Source organism: Dama dama, chromosome 31 (assembly GCF_033118175.1).
Source record: "Dama dama isolate Ldn47 chromosome 31, ASM3311817v1, whole genome shotgun sequence".
NCBI lineage: Eukaryota > Metazoa > Chordata > Mammalia > Artiodactyla > Cervidae > Dama > Dama dama.
The window spans coordinates 9,531,455-9,552,184 of NC_083711.1; the positions used below are offsets into that span (position 1 = coordinate 9,531,455).

Here is a 20,730-nt window from a genome sequence, read left to right on the forward strand (position 1 = left end):
TTCCAAACTTGGGTGGTAACCTATAGACTGCTTCAAGGATTGTAACCGCTTCACTAAAGAAACAGCTCTAAGTGTCTATAATCTGTGAGAACAATCTAATGGTTACACCGCAACAGCACCTAAAGCAACATTTGCTCAGTTACAATGATGTCACAAAAGAAAGGCTCCTTGGCTTTCTGTTCTTTCCTCAACAATACTCACAGCCTGCCGGTGGCTGAATTCAGACTACTTTCCATAGCTTAAATCAGCAAAGACAGAACTTTTCTAGCAGCCAAGAAAGTTCTATTACAAAAAAAAAAAAAAAAAAAAAAAAAAAAAATAGTCAATAGCACTTGAAATTCAGCATTTTTCCCAGCACATTTACCACAGTGCTCTGACCCTCGGTCTTAAGGACCTCAGTTTCCTTGCCAAATAGGCATGTCTTGGCTTCCTTTGCAAGGTAGAAACACTGCCTTGATATTAAATATTCAAAGCAAAGAACCTCTGACCCGAGGGCTCTGAGCTAACAATGACATTCTCTGTAAGTAAACGAGAAACCCAGCTCAGCGTCGGGTTTGCCAGTGTCCCTCGCCATGAACTAGTGTACTGCACAAACAGGACTGAGGAAGGAGGCTTGCTGACTGTGATTATGCCGCAAAAGACCTTCAAGGCAGAGATGCAGGAAGCCTGGACTTGACAGGAGATGCTGGAGAAGGCAAAGAATGGGACTCAGAGCTGCTTTCTGGGCTGGGCAGGGGCGAGGAAAGGGTGAAAGGCCTCCAACCTCGCCAGACAGAGACCCAGGTCTGATCCACCTTTGCAGGGACGTCTGGTTACTCTCAGCAACGGGGAAAGTAATTTAAGAACGCGGTCCCTCTAGCCCCTATCAATTCAGAAACCTCTCTCCCTTTGTGGCGCCACACCTACAACCCCAGAACGATCTGAGATCGGCTGTGGGAGCCTTGGTCTCATTCTCCCCCCAAAGAAAAGCCTCATCGGTTACTGGGAGGGGAAATCGTTATTCTTTTCTTTTTTAAGGTGATGGGGGCTGGAAGGGACCAACTCTGGTGCCTTTTGGCGGTAAAGTCTTACCCCTGAGTCTCCTCTCTCTGTTCTGCAAGCTTCTATTCATCTCTCATTGCATCTCCACCGGACCTTCCACCACCCCACCCCCGGGATTCCCTCAGGTCTGTTGGCAAAGACTTCAGGCCAAATGTCTCCTGGACTGCTCTCCTTACGTGGGCACCCGCGAGGTCGGCTGGGGCACACCCAAACTGCGCGTAAAGTAAACCAAGTACCACGTAGACCACAACACGTGTACCAACAGCACTGAGCTCGGCGCACAAGACTCAGCGTAAGGTGCTGTAACGCATCCTTCGGAGTCTGGTCCCCGACCCTGGGAAACTGACGAAGTCAATTCATTGGGAGACAAACTCCAAACACTCTACCCACCCTTCCTTCTTGGGGGACTCCTCTGCCGGCATCCCACATGCAGCTACTTATATGCGAAGAGTTCGCATCAGTCAAGAAAACGGGCTCCTAGCTAGCCCTAACTTTCTAGCAACCCGGCCTTGCCCCCTCGGGCGCCGGCCCCCAACCGAGGGCTCACCTTAGCGCCCCGTGGCGCCGGGCGGGGGGGGGGCGCTCAGCGAGGGAGGTGGCCTCTTACCGGAGAAGTCGGTGAGCGCCGAGATCTCTCTGGAGCAGACCAGGACGGTGCAGCAGAAGAGACGTAGGAGCTGCCCGGGAGGCTCCACCTGCCTGCGGAGGCCGGGATGCTGCGCGGGTTGCGCGGCGGAGGGTGGGCGCGCGTGGCCGGGCAGCAGCATGATGTGCCGCGCGACAGAGCGCGGGCTCGGGCCCGGGGCGCACGGGGGATCGCCGGGCGGAGGGCGGCGTCACATGGCAGGACGAGTCGGTAGCCGACGTCTCCGCGGCCCCCTGCCACCTCCCGGCCCAGGCTGCCAGCGCCTCCTCTCCGCCGCGGGCGAGCACCGGCTCCCCAGCGAAGAGGAGGGGGCGGAGACCTGGGGCGGGGCGAGGAGCCCCGGGAAGGATCCGCGTAGTTTCCCCGAGAGGAAATCTCCGCTGCGGGCCGCGCGGGAGGAAACGAGGGCGGGGGGCGAAGGGAAAGTGTAGCCCCTCTGCGCCCCCGAGGCTGCCCGAGGCTGGGGCCCTGGCGCACTGCCCGCCGCGGAGGGCGCCCCCAACAGCGTGCGACTGGAGCGCCTTGCACACCCCGGGTCCCAGCCCCTCCAAGACGGCCAGGCACCCGCTGCCAGGCCCGCGCTGGCCCCGTGCCAGCCTCGCCCTGGCCGCCGGAGGAGCGCCCGTGACGCACTTTGGAGCCAGAGCCGCGCGCTGAGCCCGGGAGCCCCGGGGCGGGGCCGAGGCCGGGGTGGTGGGAAGGTGGGGTCCGGGAGGTGCGGGACCGCAGCACTGACGTCTTTGGCGACCGGCCGCGCTCCACGTGCAGAATCACCGAGCACGCAGTTATCCCCATTTCACAGGAGAGGAGACTGAGACCCCGGAGCCCTGGCGATCGCCAAAGCGGACGCAGCCCTGACGGGAACCACCGCGGGGCGAAGGGGGAGCGGAAAGGGGAGGCGTTGTGCTCCGAACGGGTCACAGGGTCCAGAACAGGTTTCTTTCAGCTGCCCACTTTTCCTGTGGGTGCTGGGTGTCGGCCACGCTCAGGATCTGACGCTGGGCCGGCCCAGCCCGCGGCCGAACGCTAATAAACGGGCTTTGTTTTAAAATGGGGCCACAGCATCATTCTGAACCTCTCGATGACGCGCGGGGTAACCTACGTTTGGACGCCCAGCCAGTGGGCGAGCAGTGGATTTTCTCACCGCCCGGGCTCGGGGGGCATCGAGGACAAGAGCACCGGGGCTCTGTGGATGCGCGCCGGGTGCCGAACCTGGGGTCCACCGACCCAAAGCCCGCGGACTGCGCGGGGCATCCGGGCCGGCGGGGAGGGAGGCGGGCCGCGCGGGAGCGCGCTCGGCACAGAGTGTTCCCGAACACCGCGGGAGCGCCTGCCAAGTTCGTAGCGGGCCTGACGCGGAAACGTAGATAATGAGGCCCAAGGGCGGGCCCAGGCGCCCTGCGGGCCCCCAGGCTCTGAACTGCCGGAGGAGGGGAGACGCGCCGTACCTCGTGCCGGGAAGGCCTGGAGAGGGAACCCCCGAGCGACCCGCTGGCCTACCTGCGGGAACCTCTTAGAGGTGGGCCGCAAGGACCCCGGGACTGGATGTCATCGCGTACCACTCTGTGCTCGGGAAGGGAAAATTCCAGCCATTTCCTCTTCTGTCTGGAGGGGGTGCGGGTGCGGGGGCGGGGAGCGCGGCAGATGTAACCATCAAATGTGTTAGTGGGACCCAGTCAGCCAGGCACCAGGATTTTTAAAACCTACGTGAAAACGTTCAGCCTTCTCAGTAACCCTTGAACCTCAGTATTCTTGTGCGCTTTCAAGGTTGGGGAAACTGAAGCGGTGCGGGGGCGGGGCGCGGCGGAGCGGGGGTAGAGATGGGCTGGGTAAGGATGCCTAGCACCTAGCAGCCATTCAGTAAGTGACCTTTGCTCAAAACTGTTTCCTCCATGTACATTGCATTCCATTGATCCATCTAGTTTGGATAGGAGTTAGGTACCTATGTGGGCTGGATCCTCTGCTAGGAGCTGAATATCTGGCCCAGGAAGGGAACCATGCTCCCTCAGGGCCGGGGGCTCCCACCACTGTCCTGCAAGGATGCCAGCGTGGGTACTGCCCCTAACGGGGACAGCATCCCCAGGCTTCCTTATCTGTAAAGGCGGCAGGCCTACTGTGAAGATTTAAGGGGTTGATACAGGTGAGGAGAATAGGAACTGGGCCTGGAAGGAGTAAGCGCTCAGTCAACATTAGTCATTGGCACAGTGAGGAAGAGGCTTCCCTAGTGGCTCGGTGATAAAGAACCCACCTGTCAATGCCCCAGGCTCGGGTTGGATCCCTGGGTTGGGAAGATCCCCTGGAGTAGGAAATGACAACCCACTCCAGTATTCTTGCCTGGGAAATCCCATGGACAGAGGAGCCTAGCAGGCAACAGTCCACGGGGTGGCACACGATTAGCAACTAAACAACAACCAACCAACGGGTGAGGAAGACAGACTTTGAACTGGTAATGCCAAATGAACAGCGAGGGACCGCAGGAGCAAGACAGAGGGAGGGTGGGAGGAAGGGAGTGAGGAAGGCAGGTGTTAGCAACCTTTTTAATACTGAGCCTCCAGGGGAGCCCTTTTTACGATTATATGGGAAGAGTTGGTCAAGCAAAAGCTAGGTATTTGGGGAGGATGAACATCTTAGGAGTGTTCTTAGGAGAACGCCAAGTCTCAGGTGGTGCAGTGGTAAGGAATCTACCTTTTAATGTAGGCAATGCAAGAGATGCAGGTTTGATCCCTGGATTGGGAAGATCCTCTGGAATAGGAAATGGCAACCCACTCCAGTATTCTTGCCTGAGAAATTCCATGGACAGAGGAGCCTGGCTGGGGTTGCAGTCCATGGGGTTGCAAAGAGTCAGACACGACTGAGCACATACACATGCGCACACGCACACACAACATCTTAGGAAAATGAGTGAGCACCTGTGAAATCCAAATGGAACACAGCTCCACAGAGAGGCATGGAGGGAATGGAACAGAGAGAAAAGGGTAGGGCGAGGTGATGTGGAGAGGTGAGCAGCCGGAGCTCAGGGACCAGAGACCCTGCTGAGCGTGGCCATCCTTGTCCTAAGCTTTGTGAGCATTTCCATGTTAAGCTAGCAAACTGCTGTAAGCAGATGAGTGACACAATCAAGTGTGTGTTGGTAAAAGATGACTCTGCTGCGTGCAGCTGGACTGGAGTGGTCAACAATGGGCCCAGGGGTGATAATACACCCAAAAGAATCAAATCCAAGAGATATTTGTGCATCTGTGTTCATGGCAGCTTTATTCACAGTAGCCAAATGTAGAGCAACCTAGGTGTCCATGGATGGATGAATGGATGAACCAAGTGTGGAATATTACCCAGTCATAAAAAGGAATGAACTTCTGATACATGCTACAGCATGGAAACAGCTTAAAAAGTATGCTAGGTGAAATAAGAAAGTGGTGAGCATTGCATAAATACCACTGACATGAAATATCCATAGCAGACCAAGTTATAGAGACAGAGAGGTTACTGAGAGGTGGGGTAAAGGAGAACAGAAAATTATCTCTTAATGGATATGGGGCTTCTGTTTGGGGCAATGAAAAAGTTCTGGAAATAGATGGTGATGATGGGTATATAACACTCTGGATGTAATTAATGTCACTGAATTGTACACTTAAAGTGGCAGTTCTTATGCTGTGTAGTTACCATAACCTCAAAAAGACAAATAATGTAGTATGCCAAAGCCCACTGAACCGTCAATGGGTAAGTTGTGTGGTATGTGGATTATATCTCCATAAAGCTTTTTTTCTTTTTTGGCAATGCTGCAAGGCATGTGGGATCTCAATTCACAGGGATCAAACCCAAGCACCCTACAGTGGAGGCAGAGAGACTTAACTGCTGGGCTCCTAAGGAATTCCCCATAAAGCTGCTTGTTCATTTAAAATCTTTTTATTTAAAGTTTTTATTGACATGTAGTTGATTTACAATGTTGTGTTCATTACTGCTGTACAGTGAAGTGACTCTTGCTTGCCAAGTCGCTTCAGTCGTGTCTGACTCTGCGACCCTATGGACTGTAACCCAACAGTCTCCTCCGTCCATGGAATTCTCCAGGCAGCAATACTGGAGTGGGTTGCTATGGCCTCCTCCAGGGGATCTTCCCAACCCAGGGATCCAACCCAAGTCTTTTAGGTCTTCTGCGCTGGCATATCTGCATAGGCTGCCTGGTGACTCAGTGGTAAAGAACCCACCTGATAATGCAGGAGATATGTGTTTGATCCCTGGGTTGGGAAGATCTCCTGGAGAAGGAGATGGCAACCCACTCCAGTATTCTTGCCTGGGGAATCCCATGGACAGAGGAGCCTGGTGGACTCTACTCCATGGGGTCACAAAAGCGACTTAACAACTGAACAACAGCATATATATATATATATATATATATATATATATATATATATAATTATACATATATAAACATTCTTTGCAATTTTTTTCTTTTTCATATTCTTTTCCAATTTAGTTTATTATAAGATATTGAATATAGTTCACTGTGTTACACAGTAGGACTGTTTTTTATAGGGCTTCCCTGGTGGCTTAGATGGAAAAGCATCTGCCCTCAATGCTAGAGACCTGGCTTCGATCCCTGGGTGGGGAAGATCCCCTGGAGATGGAAATGGCTACCCACTCTGGTATTCTTTCCTGGAAAATCCTATGGACAGACGACCCTTGTAGGCTACAGCCCATGGGGTCACAAAGAGTTGGACACGACTGAGCGACTTTACTTTCTTTCTTTTTTAAAAAGTGCAAACAAAGACCACCAGTGGGTCCAGGGAGATGGTCAGGAGGGGAGAGTAACAGGGAGGCTGGGACTGCATGCTGGCCTGGGGCTTTGCGGGCCCAGAGAGAAGGGGAAGTGGCCAGATTGGAAAGGTGTTCAGGAAGGGTGGAGCCACGCAGTTGCGGGATGTGAGTGATGAGGCCGGAGGACGAGACCCTGCCTGCTCTCTGCTGTGCCCTTCACTTGCTCCCTGTTAAATCACGTCTTTGTCCTAATCTGATCTCTTTAAGAATTTTGACATCTTGCTAGAGAATTAATGCATTCTACTTATTTGCCTCTCTGTTCCTCATACTTTGTGTGCTCCCAGCAAAATGGAAGCCAGTTACCCCTTGCTCCCATTTCCCTCTCTGAAAATAAACCATCAATACCCAAGCTCTGGGGTACTGACTACAGTACCCAAGCTCTGGGGTACTGACTGGGACCAGCTACAGAATTCAGTCTTGTTCAGTCACTCAGTTGTGTCTGACTCTGCAACCCCACGGACTGCAGCACGCCAGTCTTCCCTGTCCTTCATCATCTCCCGGAGTTTGCTCAAACTCATGTCCATTGAGTCAGTGATGTCACCCAACCATCTCAGCCTCTGTCGTCCCCTTCTCCTCCTGCCTTCAATCTTTCCCGGCATCAGTGTCCTTTCCAGAGTCAGCTCTTCACGTCAGGTGGCCAAAGTATTGGAACTTCAGCTTCAGTGCAAAATGAAAACGCATGGCTCCTTGCTCAAAAATTATTACGAATTTCAAGGTAGTGATGGTAGGGCAGTAAACCCAGCATGGTCTCTTCGAACAGAGGGCCCTGAGCAGCCACACAGGCCATGTGCCCATGAAGCTGGCCCAGGCACTACCAGTGTGTCCTTGTCTCAGACACAGAAGCTGACAACCTAACTCATGCAGAGCAGTCTTCTTAAACTGCAAAGGCACAGGAATTAGGGGACGGATGCTAAGACAGAATAAAATAAAAGTGTCGCTTTTTATTGGATGGACCATTGGCCATCTTGCCCCTTCTTGCACATGAGTTTGAGAAGTGCCTCCGTACCTGGAATAATTGGTCTAAGATGCATCTTTGCCAGACATTGTAAATTACGTAGCTTAATTCCTGTCTTTTTAATTTTTCCCTTTCGAAGCCACCCTGTTCCTTCTTCCCGGCTCTAAGCTTCCTCCTTATTTTCCTCCTTCCTTGAGATCCTGGCTACTTCCCTCCCCATGTAGCCAAATCTATTTTGGAGGATGTTTGTGTGCTAGGCACATCAACTCCCAGCCCCGAGCCGGTCCTTCCCTGAGCCATCAAGGTAAGGCTTTGGGCCGCTCAACAAAGATGGGCTGTAGCTGCTCTGAGAAGACATAAGCCACCGTCTGTCAGCTGCAAAGAAACCAACCTTTCAGCTCAGGATACTGAGGCTGAATGTCATCCAGAGCTAAAAAGGCTTATTTTTAGACAGCAACAAACGGTGGTTTGTTTATAGAGCTGGCACCAAAGAGCCACATCAATAGCAAACAGCATGCTCGCTGAGGACTGTGAAAGCTGGGGATGTAGCGGAGAGAGGCTGCGAGGGGAATGTTTGACCCAAAAGTCCTTGGGAGGAGGCCTTGAAGGATATGGGCTCAACACTGGGGGTGGTCCAAGGTCCAAGGCGTCAGGTGCAGTAGTCTGTACCTGGCCCCTTCCACCCACAGAGGCATTGGACCTCCCTGCCTTTCATTTTTCAAGTTTTGCAAAAGGAAAATGCTGGACTCAAAATTCCACGTTGGCTCTAAAAGCCCACACTCTAAATTAGATGTAGGATTTCAGGAAACTGGGCTAAATCTCTACTGGTTCCTTGACATTCCTTAATGCTTTTGCGTGTGTGTGTGTGTGTGTGTGTGTGTGTATGTGTATGTGTGCACGCTTAGTTGCTCAGTCGTGTCTGACTCTTCGTGACCCCATGGACTGTAGCCTGCCAGGCTCCTCTGTTTATGGATGTCTCCAGGCAAGAATGCTGTGGTGGGTAGCCCTTCCTTTCTGCATGGGATCTTCCCAATCCAGGGATTGAACCTGAGTCTCCTGTGCCACAGGCAGATTCTTTACCATCTGAGCCACCAGGGAAGCCCAATATTTTCTTAAATACATATTTTCATTTCCTTTTTTTTTGCATGCTGTTTCTATGTTGTCCATATTTTTCTCTTTGTAGACGAAGAATATACTATGAGCATGTTTTTTCCTGGGGTGGGGGCAGTTTGGTTCTTGGGGCATTGTGAATGATTAAATTCTGATCCATGGGAGTGTTCAAAGTGGTAAATTCAGCTCCTGGAGGAGCGCATGACTCCCTCTTGGAGGGAGCAGACACCATCTCGCTCTCTAAGGCTGGGAGTTCTGGGTTCCCTTAGAAGCCCTGAGGCTGCAGCCCACTGCCAGTGACACGCTGCCTTCACAAGTGCCTCTAGAGCCCTACCTGAGAGCAGGACAGTTTGCTCCAGAGAATGGCAACCCACTGCAATACTCTCGCCTGGAGAATCCCTATGGACAGAGGAGCCTGGCCAGCTATAGTCCTTGGGGTTGCAAGAGTCAGACACGACTTAGTGACTAAACCACTCTTCGTACCTCACTTTCTGCCATCAGAGAGGAAGCGTGCTGATAGGAGAAAGCTCCATAGGAGGCTGGGAAGACACTTGCCCCTCCGGCTGTCACGCAGTGGGCAATTGTAGGGGCTCCACGGGCAGCTCTCACGGGCTCCCATCCCAGCCCTGCCCCTACTGGTGCTTGTGCTGTGGGTGGTGGTAGAGTATAGAGCGGAAGCCCCACACATGGGCATAAGCATGACCATTTTAAGGCCTCTGTGTATTGTTTTTGCTTGAGCATGATACAGTGTCTGGTTTCCATTCAAACCCCGAAGGCTGTCTCTGTAATCAAATGCTCCTTGCCTTGTTAGGTAAGGATGGAGATGATTTCCAATTTGTCAGGAGACGTGGCTAGCTATTTTTCACCAGAATTTTGGTTTTTTTCTTTCTTTGAACTGTCCCTGACCCTGGTTTCTGAATCCCCCTCTTTTCTCCCAACCTCTGGGCCACTCTATCAGACTCCTTACTCTTCTCCTCTGCCAAGGAGCAGCCCTGTTGCCCAGCCCTCTGTGACACACCTGCGTTCTTGGGACCTCGCTTCCCTCCAGAATGGCAGGGAAGCCCAATGTTTTCTTAAATACATATTTTCATTTCTTTTTTTTTTTTTTTTTGCATGCTGTTTCTATGTTGTTCATATTTTTCTCTCTGTAGATGAAGAATATAGTATGAGAAATTTTTTTCTGGAGGGCTGTTTGGTTCTTGGAGCATTGTGAATGATTAAATTCAGCCAAATCTGACATCAGTTCTTCCAATCCTAAAAGGCCTCACACTATGTAATCTTGCTTATTTAAAATTACGTATAGCATAAAATGTAGCATCTTCACCATTTTTTAAAATTCACTTATTTCTAATTGAAGGATAATTGCTTTACAGTATCGTGTTGGTTTCTACCAAACATCTTCACCATTTTCAAATGAAGGTATGGTTCCTGCAACCCCACGAGGGAAAGTACCAGGAACTGACAAGGGCGCCCTCTGTAGGTGAGAATCTTAATTTACGTCTTAGGAATGATAACCCTGGCCTGTGAAATTCATAAATCATTTTTTTTTAAATTGTGGTAAAACATATCTAAGCTAAAGTTTACCATTTTAACCATTTTAAATGTACAGTTTAATGGCATTTGGTACATTCACATTGTTGTGCAACCATTGCTCCCATCTGTCTCCCTAACATTCTGCATCTTCAATAGCTAGAACTCTTTCCCCATTAAACAAGACCTCTCCTTTCTCCGCTCTCCCCAGGCCCTGACAGTCAACATTCTATCTTCTGTCTCTGGATATAACTACTCCCAGTTCAGTTCAGTCACTCAGTTGTGTCCGACTCTTTGTGACCCCATAAATCGCAACAGTTACCCCCGCTCCCATTTCCCTCTCTGAAAATAAACCATCAAATACCTAAGCTCTGGAATACTGACTGGGACCAGCTACAGAATTCACTGTTTTGTTCAATCACTCAGTCGTGTCTGACTCTTTGCAACCCCATGGACTGCAGCACGCCAGGCCTCCCTGTCCATCACCAACTCCTGGAGTCCACTCAAACTCATGTCCATCGAGTCGATGATGCCATCCAGCCATCTCATCCTCTGTCGTCCCCTTCTCCTCCTGCCCCCAGTTCCTCCCAGCTCTTCACATAAGGTGGCCAAAGTATTAGAGCTTCAGCTTCAGCATTAGTCCTTCCAATGAACACTCAGGACTGATCTCCTTTAGGATGGACTGGTTGGATCTCCTTGCAGTCCAAGGGACTCTCAAGAGTCTTCTCCAACACCACAGTTCAAAAGCATCAATTCTTCAGTGCTCAGCTTTCTTCATGGTCCAACTCTCACATCCATACATGACCACTGGAAAAAGCATAGCCTTGACAAGATGGACCTTTGTTGGCAAAGTAATATCTCTGCTTTTTAATATGCTGTCTACATTGGTCATAACTTTCCTTCCAAGGAGTAAGTGTCTTTTAATTTTATGGCTGCAACCACCATCTGCAGTGATTTTGGAGCCCAAAAAATAAAGTCTGACACTGTTTCCACTGTTTCCCCATCTATTTGCCATGAAGTGAAGGGACCAGATGCCATGATCTTAGTTTTCTGAATGTTGAGCTTTAAGCCAACTTTTTCACTCTCCTCTTTCACTTTCATCAAGAGGCTTTTTAGCTCCTCTTCACTTTCTGCCAGAAGGGTGGTGTCATCTGCATATCTGAGGTTACTGATATTTCTCCCGGCAATCTTGATTCCAGCTTGTGCTTCCTCCAGTCCAGCATTTCTCATGATGTACTCTGCATATAAGCTAAATAAGCAGGGTGACGATATACAGCCTTAACGTACTCCTTTTCCTATTTGGAACCAGTCTGTCATTCCATGTCCAGTTCTAACTGTTGCTTCCTGACCTGCATACAGGTTTCTCAAGAGGCAGGTCAGGTGGTCTGGTATTCCCATCTCCTTCAGAATTTTCCACAGTTTGTTGTGATCCACACAGTCAAAGGCTTTGGTGTAGTCAATAAAGCAGAAATAGATGTTTTTCTGGAACTCTCTTGCTTTTTCGATGATCCAGCAGATGTTGGTAATTTGATCTCTGGTTCCTTTGCCTTTTCTAAAACCAGCTTGAACATCTGGAAGTTCACGGTTCACATATTGCTGAAGCCTGGCCTGGAGAATTTTGAGCATTACTTTACTAGCGTGTGAGATGAGCGCAATTGTGTGGTAGTTTGAGCATTCTTTGTCATTGCCTTTTTTTGGGATTGGAATGAAAACTGACCTTTTCCAGTCCTGTGGCCACTGCTGAGTTTTCCAGATTTGCTGGCATATTGAGTGTACCACTTTCACGGCATCATCTTTCAGGATTTGAAATAGCTCAGCTGGAATTCCATCACCTCCACTAGCTTTGTTCGTAGTGATGCTTTCTAAGGCCCACTTGACTTCACATTCCAGGATGTCTGGCTCTAGGTGAGTGATCACACCATTGTGATCATCTCAGTCCCTCATATAATTGTGATCACACAGCATTTATCCTCTTATGTCGGACTTAGAATATCTTCAAGGTTCATCCACGTTGTAGTATGTATAGAATTTCCTTCCTTTTTAAGGCTGGATAGTATTCCAGTGTAGGTGTACACCACACTTTAATTATCTTTTTATCTTTTGATGGACACTTGGGTTGCATCTGCTTCTTGATATTGTGAACAATATGGCTATAGACATGGATATACAAAAAGAAAGGGAGAGAAAAAAAAGAAAGGGAGAAAGAAAAATTGAATTTAAATGATCATTTAAAGTAAGGTAGTACTAATCACTCAGTTGTGTTGACTGGGGAAACTTAAAGCTACCAAAAAGAAAAAAAACACTGAAGTCCATTGATGGGAATTCTGAATCCACAAAGGTGAGTACCAATTAAGGGTATAGAGCAGAGATTCCCAAACTTTCTCAATTCATTACACCCTTAGGGTCTCAAGGACTTTTTCCCAGGGTGCTAGGCAAAAAAAATAAAATCAAATTACCAAATTGTTACAAATTTGTGAAATAGTTCGACCCAAACAATTTAGCAAGTATTTATGTTCTAACAAGTAGCTATGTGGGGGGAAATACACAGCATTTAAAAGAAAAAAATATTTTTTCTTTTATTCTTAAATAACTTCAATTATTTACTAAGGATATGTGTGCACCTGTTAGGCATACTGCTCTTTCTAACCTTGAAATCAGATTAGACACTTTTATCCTTATTTTCTGTTTCATGTAGCTTCTTCTTGGTTCTTAGTTCTTATTACAGTAACCACTGGAATCCCAGCTTTGAGAAACTCGGATATCTTTGACAGAAAAGTAACACAGAGAAAGAAAAAGAAGAAAGAAACGGAGCACAATCGAATGCTCAAACTATGCACTATCTTGAGTTCATACTTTGCAACGGGTGTCAAGAGTTCATGCATTTCCCTCCACTTATAAAACTCGTCCAATCTGTGGGTTTTGGGGGGCGCTCTGTGCAGCTGGGTTCCCAGTTTAAGAACTGAAAATCTAGACAATTTGAATACTCCAGAGACCTTACTTTGTCAACAAGAACTGCATAAACTAGATGACTCTCCAACAACCTCGCTTTTACGGCTCTGGCCCGGCCTCCCTCGCAGCCACACTGGCCCTTTGGCTGCCTCCTGACCCCTCTGATTACCATGGTATCTCAGTGCCTTTGCATTTGTTGTGGCTTCTGCCTGGAATGGTCCCGCCGCCCCCGGACTGCCACAGCGCTCCACTCTAACTCGTTCAGAACTGGCTGCCGGCCCCAGTGTACACCATTCAACTTGAGCTGCCTGACATTCCATTAGTCTTCCTGCACTTTCAAGGCTGATTTGCCCCACACAAACCTCTTTGGAAATATGATTACATGTGAAATTAGTGATCCAGGACTACTTCAATAGCAACAAAGTAAAATTGCAGTGTTGATGTAGTCAAAATGTTACCGAGCATCAATACTCAGAGAGGAGACCTAAAAGGGGAGAAGACAACAGTGGTACTCAGCTGCTGAGACCTCTAATTCCAGATTGTTCCTGGATGGGTGAAGAAACCCTTCCCTGTCTGGAGGAAGGAACTGCAAAATCTTACTACCCAGGCTGGGAGGAATTTGTGTTCACACTTTGCAATTCACCACACCATCATTTTCCCATTCATCTTTGGGGCCATCTTTTTTTGTTTGTTTATTTATTAAATGTTGTTTTCAGGGGTCTCAAAATTCTGTGCCTAAGTTTTGGTTAAGTTATTTCCATTAAAAGGTGTTTATTTTAAATGCTAATAATTTAAAATTTCCCCCCTCCCCGGCTCAGTGGTAAAGAATCTGCCTGCCAATGCAAGAGACATGAATTCAATCCCTGGATTGGGAAGATCCCCTGGAGGAGGGCATGGCAACTCACCCCAGTATTCTTGCCTGGAAAATCCCATGGACAGAGGAGACTGCAGGCTGTAGACCATGGGATGGCAAAAAGAATCGCATACAACTTAGCGACTAAACAACAACAGTAACAACCTCCCCAGCTCACCAAACATTCTCTTTCCCTTCTGAAGGTTTTTAGTGAAGCACTGTTGTCAGTAACCAGTTTTTTACTATTACACTTATATGGCCAATTGAGGCAAACCGTTCTGAGATCATTCTTTTACCATCCATTAAAATGGGGGTGCAGGCACTGGGGATAACATTACTTTAGCCTCCTGAACTTTCTAGGCCAACTCGGTGACCTTGCCCACTCCAGCAGCCCGCTGCTTTGATGACACCCACAGCAACTGGCTGGCCCATGTCACGAACCATAAAAGGACCCTAAGGAGGATCAGAGAATCTCTCAACACACATATTAGCCTCGCAAGATTTCCAGAATACGAACCCACCTTCTAGCTGCTTCTAAGAACGGCAGTCAAAACTCCTCTGTTCAACAAATCTGCAAGCAATGTGAGCTGTATGGCAACCACGCACAGATGCATGGCATCACTGGTTTGTCCTGAACGGTTCAGGATGGTCAGGAAGTCAGCTGCTTCCACTGGTAGGTCATATTTACTGTCACCAGTAAGAATGGTGCCATGGCAAACATCTTTGATAGATACCGTCTCAACACTGAAGCCCATGGAATCCCCAGGAAGAGCTTCACCCAGAAGCTTCATGGTGTATTCCAAGGGACTGGACTTCATTTGTATCCCTGGCTGGAGCCAAGTGACCGCCATGCTGGGGGTTGAGAACAGCAGCCTCCACAGGGACAGTACCAGTTCCATCAACTTTACAGACGTCTTGGAAGGGCAGACAGAAGGGCTTGTCAGTCAGATAAGTTGGTAGCTGGATGCAATCCAGAGCTTCAGGCGGCATGGTTCCGCCGGCACTGCCATCTTTATGGATGACTTTCCATAGCTCCAGAGTGTCACCATTCCAACCAGAGCTGGCACAAATGCTACTGTGTCAGGCTTATGGCCAGTTTTCCTAATGTAGGTGCTGACTTCCTTGACAGTGTCTTCGTCTCTCTTTCTGGCTGTAGGAATCCCTTTTGTTAACACCAACAATTACTTGTTTTACACCCAGTGTGTAAGCCAGAAAGACACGCTCATAGGTCTGGAGACACTAGCTTCAAATTCACCATCAGCGGCAATCAGGACAGCATGGTCTGGCAGTCATCTTTTTGATAAAGTCTGTATCCTGGGACATCAACAATGGTCAAGTCCTTGCTGATCTTGCATTGCCACAGGGAGATGTTGATGGTGGTACCACTGATCAATGGGGATACCACACTCACATCCATCTTTCACTTTATCCAAGACACAGGCATCCTTGAAGGAGCCCTTTTCCATCTCAGCAGACTGTTTCTCAAATTTTTATGGTTCCTTTGTCAGCCTCCCCCCCCCCATTTGTAGATCAGATGGGCATGAATGTCAAACTTACCTGAGCTACGTGTCCAATGATGACAGTGTTGATGTGAGTCTTTTCCTTTGCCACTTGGCTTAGATTCAGTGGTAGGTTTCACAACACCTGTGTTCTGGTGGAAAACCAATTGTTAGCGAGGAGTACCATCTTTACCATTTATCAAGTCCCTATATATGCACAGGTCTTGGTTTTCTTTTGAATACATTTTTAATCTTGGAATAATTCTAGATTTGCAGAATATCTGAAAAGAGGACTTTGGTACACCCTCACCCAGTTTCATCTAATGGCCCTATTTTTCATGCATATTTTGGTACTCTTGTTCAAACTAAGAGACCAACTTTGGTACATTGCTATTAACTAAACTCCAGACTTTATTCGTTATTTCACTAACTTTTCTGCTAGTGTCCCCTTTTCTGTCCCAGAATCCAGTCCAGGGCATCAAAGTGTGTTTATTTGTCATGTCTCCACAATCGCACCTGATCTTTGACAGTTTCCTAGTTTTTCCTTGTTTCTGATCTTTGACAGTTTCCTAGTTTTTCCTTGTTTTTCATGATCTTGACAGTTTTAAAGAGTACAGGTGATGTATCTTTTTATACTGTCCCTCCACTTAGATTTGTCTGACACCTTTAATATGATTGGGGCCAGGGATTTGGGGAAGGATCCTCTAAATGTGAAATACCCTTCTCCTCACATCAAGCGCACATGGAAGCAACATCACTTACTGCTGGTGATGTTAACCTCGATCACTTAGCTAAGGTCGTGGTTGTCATGTTCCTCCACTATAAAGCAACCATTTTTCCTTTGCCATACTCTAATCTTTGGACGTTGGTCACCAAGCCTACACTGGAGGATGGGGGAGGGAGTGTGTGAACGAAGTTCCATCTCTTGGATCAAGGGATATCTACATATATTATTGGGATTACTTTTGTAGGAAGTATTTGTAAGGAAGCTTACCTTGTAAGGAAGATCTTCTCTCCCATTTATTTATTTTTCAATAATTTTTTTATCAGTATAGACTTATTAATTTATACCTGAGATTATAATCCAATTATTTGGATTATTTTTTCACTCAAATTGTTAATTATTTTGTCACAAATTGCTCCAGTGGGCACTCTCTCAGGTTGGTTCCTAGGTACCTTTGATATATAATTGCTCACCCACCCCCACCCACCCTCCAGCCCCCCACTCCCCGCTTAAAGCATTTCTTACTTTATGGTACTACCAGAAGCTCTGGGCTCATTTTATATGCCCTGTCACAGCCATTTCTCCAAGGAGTCCTGGTTCCTTTTATTTGATAATGGTATCAGAAATCAAGATGTGGGTGCTGGGTATGCTCAATGCTATTGGGGTATCACTACTTATAAATTCTGACAGTGAAAAGAGCTGGGAAATATATGTATGTGTACAAACCCGGGTACAACAAATATCTATACTTATTTCTGTATCAATTTATCTGTTTATATTAGATTAAATACGACACCACCAATGTCTCCAGGCTTTATCCAGTCCCACAGGTTCGTTCTAGCCTTGCTGTGCTGTGATTAGTCTTTCAGTCATGTAGAACTCTTTGTGAGCCCATGGACTGTAGCCCGCCAGGCTCCTCTGTCCATGGGGATTCTCCAGGCAAGAATACTGGAGTGGGTTGCCATGCCCTCCTCCAGTCTTCCCAACCCCAGGGGTCGAACCCAGGTCTCCCACGTTGCAGATGGATTTGAACCCAGGTCCCCTGCACTGCAGATGGATTCTTTACCATCTGATCCACCAGAGAAGCCCATGAATACTAGAGTGGGTAGCCTATCCCCTCTCCAGGGGATCTTCCTGACCCAGGAATTGAACCTGGGTCTCCTGCACTGCAGGAAGATTCTTTACAAGCTGAGCTACCAGGGAAGCCCTAACCTTTTTGCTTATAACCTTTTTGCTTATAAGTATCTACCCTCTTTAGCAGTGAGAAACCTGACCCCCATTACCTCCCATCCATTTGCTTATTGATTCAACTCCAGGAACACGAAAACTAGTTTCAGAGTTGTTAACCTATACTTCCATGATAGAGGTCTTTTTTGAATCTGTATTCTGTTCCCTAAGGTTATTTGATTTTTTCTTTTCACCATTACCATTCTAATTTGATTATTATAACTTTAAGATATATCTTTATCCAAAAAAAGAAGTCTTTTTGAGTTAGCTACTCACAGACATTTATTTTTCTATACAAATTTATTAGGGGCTTTTTCAGTTTCTTGACTGTGACTGGAATGGTGATAGTTTCTCTTATAGCTTCATTTAGAAAGACTTAACAGACATGCGCCGTGAAGACATTCTTCATGGGTATTTTACTGTCTAGTTAGTCAGGTATTCTTTACAATCTTCTCCTTAAAGATGCTGTTTTAACTCTGAGATTACTTTTAGTTTTGAAAGTTTTTTGAATAGTTGTTTCTAAATATGCTTGTAATTATATTTAAAATTTATGTTTATATAATGTTTTACTCCTGTGTTTTGTTGTTTTGCTTCCTTTATTTTTCCATCCTCACTGATCTGGCCACAGGTATGTTTACTTAATGTAAAAACCAAAGCGATCAGCTTTTGGTTTGTGAATATTCCTTATTTTCTCACTCTAATTGTAATTGATTATTTGATTTATTATCTCATTATAATTGTAATTTCTCATTCATTGTAATTGATTTGGCTCCTTATCTTTGCCTCCTTTTTCTTCTTACTTCTTTGGGTTATTCTATTGCACTTTTTCCAATTTCTTGATTTGAATATGTATTATCAGTTCATTTGTTTTTAGTCTTTCTTGCTTTCTGATAAATGTGCTTCAAGCTATTAATTTTCCTCCAAGACTTGTGTGCCACAGATTAAGCAATGTAAAGTGCCCATTTTACTGCATTCCAAGTCTTTCATAAATTCCCTAGTGCTTCCCAAGGATTATTTAACATTTTTTTCCCCCTCTCATAGGCTTATGAGATTTTAAAAAGCCTATCCTTTTATCATCAAGGTCGAATTTTACTGCTTGATGGTCAGAGAACATGGTCTGTGTGATATTAATTTTGGAGGAATGAATTTCTGCCTTCTTTGTGGCCTAGGAGATTGTCCATTTTTATGACAATTCCATTATATTTAAGAAGAAAATGTATTCTGTTTATGTGTATAAATTTTGTGATAAACATGCTTTCAGATGAACTTGACAGGGTCTTTGATTGAGCATCTCCCTTTACCCCTTTCTAAAACTTGAATTTAACTCTGTAATATTGAAATAGGAGTAAATAAACACACTCACCAGATGTGAATGAGAAGTATGGCCAGAGGAGATGAGCTGGTGGGCTATTAGAGGCTGGACTATTCCTCTGGCTAATTCAGCACAGTCCAGGTGCCAATTTATAAGCTTGTAGATCGGAAAACCTGCATTCTGAGGCTTTTTAACAGCATACCTGTTGACTCTTTTAGAATAGATTGGCATCAAGACCCAGGTCTCTGTATTCATTTATACACACATTTATCTAATTGACAAATTTTTATTGAGCCCTATGAGCTGCCAAAGCCTGTTCTCGGCTTGGAAAATGAAGCACTGAATTTTCTTTTGTGTCATTATACAGTGCACATTTTAGTAAAGGAGTTTGACAAATATCTAATATTACTAGTAGGTGAGGAGAAGGGGGTGACAGAGGATGAGATGGTTGGATGGCATCACTGACTCAATGGACATGAGTTTGAGCAAATCTGGGAGATAGTGAAGGACAGGGAAGCCTGGCGTGCTGCAGTCCATGGGGTCGCAAAGAGTCGGACACCACTGAGCGACTGAACAACAACAGCAGGTGAAAAAGGCGTGGTAGGAAGACAGAGGAGGGCAGGAAGACAAGGAGTGAGAGGTGGAGAGGAAGTGCCTACATGCAGTCAGAGGAGCCCCGCGAGGCCTGGGCAGTTTCAGAGGAGGGACAGCGAGCACAGAGGCCCTGAAGCGGGCACCAGCTGAGAATATCCTAGGGACCATGGTGCTTATTTTCAGTAGACTGGAGTGTTCTTGGGGCAAATAAAGTCCTTTCTCTCCATGCAGGCTTGTTACATAGAAAGGATGTCACCATCCAGAGGCTGACTGGTGAGCCTCATATCTGAACAAGTTGGGTTAGTGACCGATCAGTCACTACACCAGGCTGACTTAGTCTGACGCATCCACCTGTTCTTCTGAGCCATATCCCATCTGGTATGTCTCTGGCTAAGGTTGGGAGGGGCAACAACAACTTCTCTTCCCTTGTTTTTAAGCTGAGGTTAGGAAACACTGGGTGAACGGTCCAGCACCCATCAGCTGGGTAGTACTGGCAAGTTCTCCCACTCTCCCTTTTTGTAGAGAACTGATAACATGCCCAAGGCCACACAGGCAGAAACTGAATAGTTTTTGACTGTTTCCTGCATCTCCCTCCTTTCTCTTTGGTCAAGTCCACTCTGGTTGAAAACAAACTTGGTGGTTAGCAATAAACCACAGAAAAGAACCCGTGCTGACAATTAGTCAAATTTAAGTCTGTCTTAGCTTTCTTTCACTAGACTTAGAGAACGAACTCATGGTTCCCAGGGAGGAATGTTGGGGGAAAGGGATAGTTAGGGAGCTTCAGATGGACATCTACACACTGCTATATTTAAAACGGATAACCAACAAGGACCCACTGTATAGCACAGGGAACTCTGCTCAGTGTTATGTGGCAGCCTGGATGGGAGCAGAGTTTGGGGAAAATGGATACATGTACATGTATGGCTGAGTCCCTTTGCTGTCCACCTGAAACTATTGCAACATTGTTATCTGTTATACTCCAATATTAAATAAAAAGTTTTTTAAAAAAGAATTAAGTCTGTCTTTACTAACAAGAGTATTACCCTTTACAGCCTGAATTTTGGGCATATCCCTGTCTCTTAATATTGCTGCAAGAATTCATATCTGGTCAGGCCACTCGCTCTGACCTGCCTACAAGGTAAGCATTTCCACAAGCACAATAGTCTTGCCAGGTCAGGGGCTCAGGGTCAATCCCGTAGACTTTTCCTATTAGAGACTCTGGAACTTCAACAGGTCACAAAAAATCCACGTCCTTAGATGTTCAATACAGATCTGCATAAAGAACACAGAGGAGTATTTCCTCAAAGCAGAGGGAGAGCTAACCGATGATTCCAGGAATCACCAGATTACTCATCTGGCTCATGATTTATTTGAACACATAACCAAGTATTGACGTTGGTGTATTAAGGAACACACCAGCCTGTTTTTACTTATTTATTGATGCCTCCATTTTATTTCAGAATATTTCATGTGGCTCT

General features: G+C 46.8%; 1 protein-coding gene and 1 long non-coding RNA gene across 6 annotated transcripts in view; both read right to left on the reverse strand.

The window, feature by feature from the left end:
* Window positions 1-1,936, reverse strand: part of EVA1C (eva-1 homolog C) — a 91,703-nt gene extending 89,767 nt beyond the window's left edge. For all 5 annotated transcript variants that reach the window (XM_061134108.1, XM_061134107.1, XM_061134111.1 and 2 more), the window contains exon 1: window positions 1,649-1,936. In XM_061134108.1, the coding sequence (XP_060990091.1) occupies window positions 1,649-1,808 (160 nt within the window). In that variant the 5' untranslated portion in view covers window positions 1,809-1,936. The remainder of the gene's footprint in view (window positions 1-1,648) is intronic.
* Window positions 1,937-11,742: 9,806 nt separating this feature from the next.
* On the reverse strand, window positions 11,743-18,859 carry LOC133050051 (uncharacterized). Its single transcript, XR_009691524.1, has 3 exons — window positions 18,710-18,859; window positions 15,454-15,547; window positions 11,743-12,244 (listed from the first exon to the last, which is right to left on the reverse strand). It is a non-coding gene; the product is annotated as an uncharacterized LOC133050051 (long non-coding RNA).
* Between the last annotated feature and the right edge of the window lie 1,871 nt (window positions 18,860-20,730).